Source organism: Protobothrops mucrosquamatus, unplaced genomic scaffold (genome assembly GCF_001527695.2).
Source record: "Protobothrops mucrosquamatus isolate PMUCROS unplaced genomic scaffold, P.Mucros_1.0 scaffold841, whole genome shotgun sequence".
Lineage (NCBI taxonomy): Eukaryota > Metazoa > Chordata > Lepidosauria > Squamata > Viperidae > Protobothrops > Protobothrops mucrosquamatus.
In genome coordinates, this window is record NW_015387096.1 from 362429 (window position 1) to 366315 (window position 3887).

The window sequence follows — 3887 nt, forward strand, 5'->3', positions numbered from 1 at the left end:
GCTTTGAAGACATTGTTATTGCTATTAATCCAACGATACCTGAAGATGACAAAATTGTTACCAACATAAAGGTATGATAATTAGACATTTACGGATATATTAACTGTATAATACATTAAGAATTCTGCTAGCTATATAGTGGTAGAATCTATTTGTCTCTTGTAAATAATGAGGTAACTTCCAAGATGTGTGTGTGTTACGGTGGACAGCTCCCTGTGTCAAGGGACTGGGCAATTCAAGACCAATTTGATGATAAGAAAAGAGACCTTTTCTGATTGGCATCCATTTGAATAGGCACGAATATCAACTGATAAACAAGCTAAAATATATTTGTTTAAATTGTAACTATAGCTGCCATTTTTATCTATTTCTATTGATCATGCGACTTGATTCTGTCTTACTGATTTAATTGTATCCTGCCTTTATTAGTTTTGCAAATAACTCAAGGCAATGAACATATTCAACACACCTTCCTTCCTCCTTCCCAACAACAACCCTGTAAGGGGCCGAGAAAGAGTGACTGGGCCAGTTGGTCATCCAGCTGGCTTTCATGACTAAAGAGGGACTAGAACTCACAGTCTCCTGCTTTCCTGCTTTTGTCCTTTTAGTAATGCTTTCCTCTTTGGTGATGTGTAAGTGTACCTCCTGCTTTTACTATGAAGTTCCACCATTAATGTTTATGAAACTCTAAAGAAATTCATAAACACTTCAACCAACTTGAATACTCAGGCCCATAATGCTGCCCTTTATCATATGGACTTTGTGTTCCATTTTAAAAGTCTTCCACACTCAGTTCAGGCTAATTGTTAACTAGTCTCCCTCCTTCACCTCTTTGAAGGAGAGATGAAGAAATCCTCCTTCATTTCATATAATTGTAATAATTTGATCTCTGGCACAATATATCATATTAGTGCTGGCCTTCCCCACCCTGATGTTTTTGAAGTTGAACTACAAGTCCTCCTTTTTAATCAATATGGCCAATGAACATGATTACTGAGATTATGGGAACCATAATAGTTCATTACATCAAAAAGATATAAAAAAATGAGGGAAATTCATACAAATAAGCTGGAAGAAAAGTATTTTTCATATATTAAACAAGACTGTGAGCTTTAGCAAAATTTCACACTTTAGGAATGTATGGTTATTAGATAGTTTTATTTTTAATGGATCTTATTCACATGCATTTAATTCTTTTTTTATAATTTCTCAACATAGCAGATAGCCTCATCTGCTAATTTCCTGAATGTCAAGATTTTGTCAAGTGTTCAAGAAAAAAAAAGAATACAGAAAGGACAAAAAAAGATACAACAACATAATTTGTGACTTTCAGATTCTGGAAAGTTGAGGTCTAGATAGAATCATCTGGGTATGTCTAGTTTAATGAAGAAAAGGATTGTTCCAATATCTCAGGGGTTGCCACAAAAAGGGAGTCAAGCTATTCTCCAAAGCACCTGGAGGCAGAACAAGAAGCAATGGATGGAAACTAATCAAGGAGAGAAGCAACCTAGAACTAAGGAGAAATTTCCTGACAGTCAGAACAATTAATCAGTGGAACAATGTACAGACTCCTAAACAGTAACTATTGACAGCTCCACAACAAAGTGAATATATTTGTATTTTGTGTTTCTATTAGGATATGGTTAAAGAAGCATCCAATTATCTCATCAGTGCTACAGAACGAAGATTTTACTTTAAGTCTGTAAAAATTATAATTCCATTGACATGGACATCAAAACCAGAGTATAAAAGAGTAATAAGAGAATCCTACGAAAAAGTAAGTGGAGAATATTCCTCAAAAATATGTGATATTTTAGGAGACAGGAACTATAATATAGCTGCAGGTCTCTGATATTGTCTTTATAACTCAGTTGCCTTCTCCAATTGCAGTTGCTTTGAAAGGGTATTTGCCTTTTAAGAAGGGAGTCTGAAAGAGCTGGATATGTTTAATCTTCAGAAAAAATAACTGAGATAGAATATAGAATACTTTATAAATAAATAAAAAGGTGACAGATTTAGAAGGTAAAGAGCTTTTCACTCACTCTCTTTCTCATTCCAGAGGTCAGGACAGAGAATAATAGATTTAAGTTACAAAAAGACAGATTTTGACTATTAGTAAAAAAAATATGTAATAACAGTTCAACTATGCCGGCTTTATTCAGATTCTTGCACTGAAACTCAATAGCCTAAACAGGCCCTTCCAAATGGACAATTTTAAGATATTGCAACTGTGACATTTGAAGGGGTTATGAATCTAAAACTCCATACTTAAAGAAGGTTTGCAATTAAATCAATGTTAGCCCTACAAGGTGGACTAGACTAAGAAACAATGCCGTTAGGGTCAGGACTAGTTATATTCTAACACTTACAGTAACAGAATCTTGCAAGTCTGAATCTCCTCCTCCTCCTCCTCCTTGCAACCCAACTCAATATGGCCCAGGCAAATCAAAGTTTGGACATGCCTACCCAATACCCTCTGCAGTTAAAGAATGACAGAAAAGTTGTTACCTTCAAGTGAGCTTTATGCTCATTGCTGGAAAAAAACAATTTCTAAACTATATACACTAAAACTTAATTTAGTGGACCATTAAGGAAAGAATATCCATTATTCCCAAAGATTTGCTAAATCCAAAAGTACTTCTTTGGATCTATTTATATCACTTATATAATGATATAATTAAGCAACTGTTGTAATATTCACCATTTAGATAGTGACAACATTATAGAAATTGACATATAACATAATTTGTTTTTATTTTATAATGACATTATTAAGGTGAAATTAACTGAAATGTATCTTGATTTATCTGAACTATTTGGGCTGTAACAGATTTGCCTGTTATTTTGAAGAGGAATGACATCTAAATGAAAACTTTACTCAATCTTTTTCAAGTCTGCTAAATAGTAGTCCATTAAATTAATGTTTTACTGTAATTCATGGGTGTCAAACTTGCCGCATCACATGACGTGTTGCGAGATATCGCAACTTTTTTCGCATTGCCGGAGTTGGGGTGGGTGTGGCCTCTGCATGATGCAACCGGCCCGCAGGCCAGCAGTTTGACACCCCTGCTGTAATTGGTTTTTTGTGATGTAAAGGGTCTTTCTTACAGTCTAACAAAGTGACTCTGTATTGCAAAGATGTTGCTGATATTGCTGAAGAATAACTGTTCACATCCCTAAATATTTCCCCTGCTAATTGTGGCTGCAAGGAATTATGAAGGACAATAGTTTCTTATCTCTGCAATGTAATTAAATGAATTATAGATATACTTAATATTTATTTATTTATTTTTTATTGTTTATATTTATATCCCGCCCTTCTCCTTGTGGACTCAGGGCGGCTGACAACCAGATAAAAATACAAAATATCAAAACTACAGGTTAAAAACATAATTAAAAACAAATATTCATAATTGGTCTAAATAATTTAAAATTATGTTAAAACCCCCACTAAAAATTTTCCCCTAGGCCAGTCCCGCAAGCTGGAATAACCATGTCTTAAGGGTGCGGCGGAAGGAAGGGAGATCAGGGATCACCCTGATCTCTGGGGGTAGTTCATTCCAGAGGGTGGGAGCTCCCACAGAGAAGGCCCTCCCCCTTGGGGTCGCCAGCCAGCACTGTCTGGCCGACGGCACCCTGAGGAGACCCACTCTGTGGGAGCGTACAGGCCGATGGGAGGTAATCTGCAGCAGGAGGCGGTCTCGAAGGTATCCAGGTCCGATGCCATGGAGCGCTTTAAAGATGATGGTCAGCACCTTGAAGCGCACCCGGAAGGCCACCGGCAGCCAATGCAGCTCGCGCAGCAGCGGTGTTACATGGGAGCGACGAGTCCCTCCCAACACCGCCCGCGCGGCCGCATTTTGGACTAGCTGGAGTCTCCGGGTGCT

General features: G+C 37.2%; 1 protein-coding gene across 1 annotated transcript in view; it reads left to right on the forward strand.

Moving 5' to 3' along the window:
• LOC107290145 (calcium-activated chloride channel regulator 1) overlaps window positions 1–3887 on the forward strand; it is a gene marked incomplete at its 3' end in the record, with an annotated part of 11584 nt that overhangs the window by 461 nt on the left and 7236 nt on the right. Inside the window, exon 2 of the mRNA XM_015819002.1 lies at window positions 1637–1777. Within this exon, the coding sequence (XP_015674488.1) occupies window positions 1637–1777 (141 nt within the window). The remainder of the gene's footprint in view (window positions 1–1636; window positions 1778–3887) is intronic.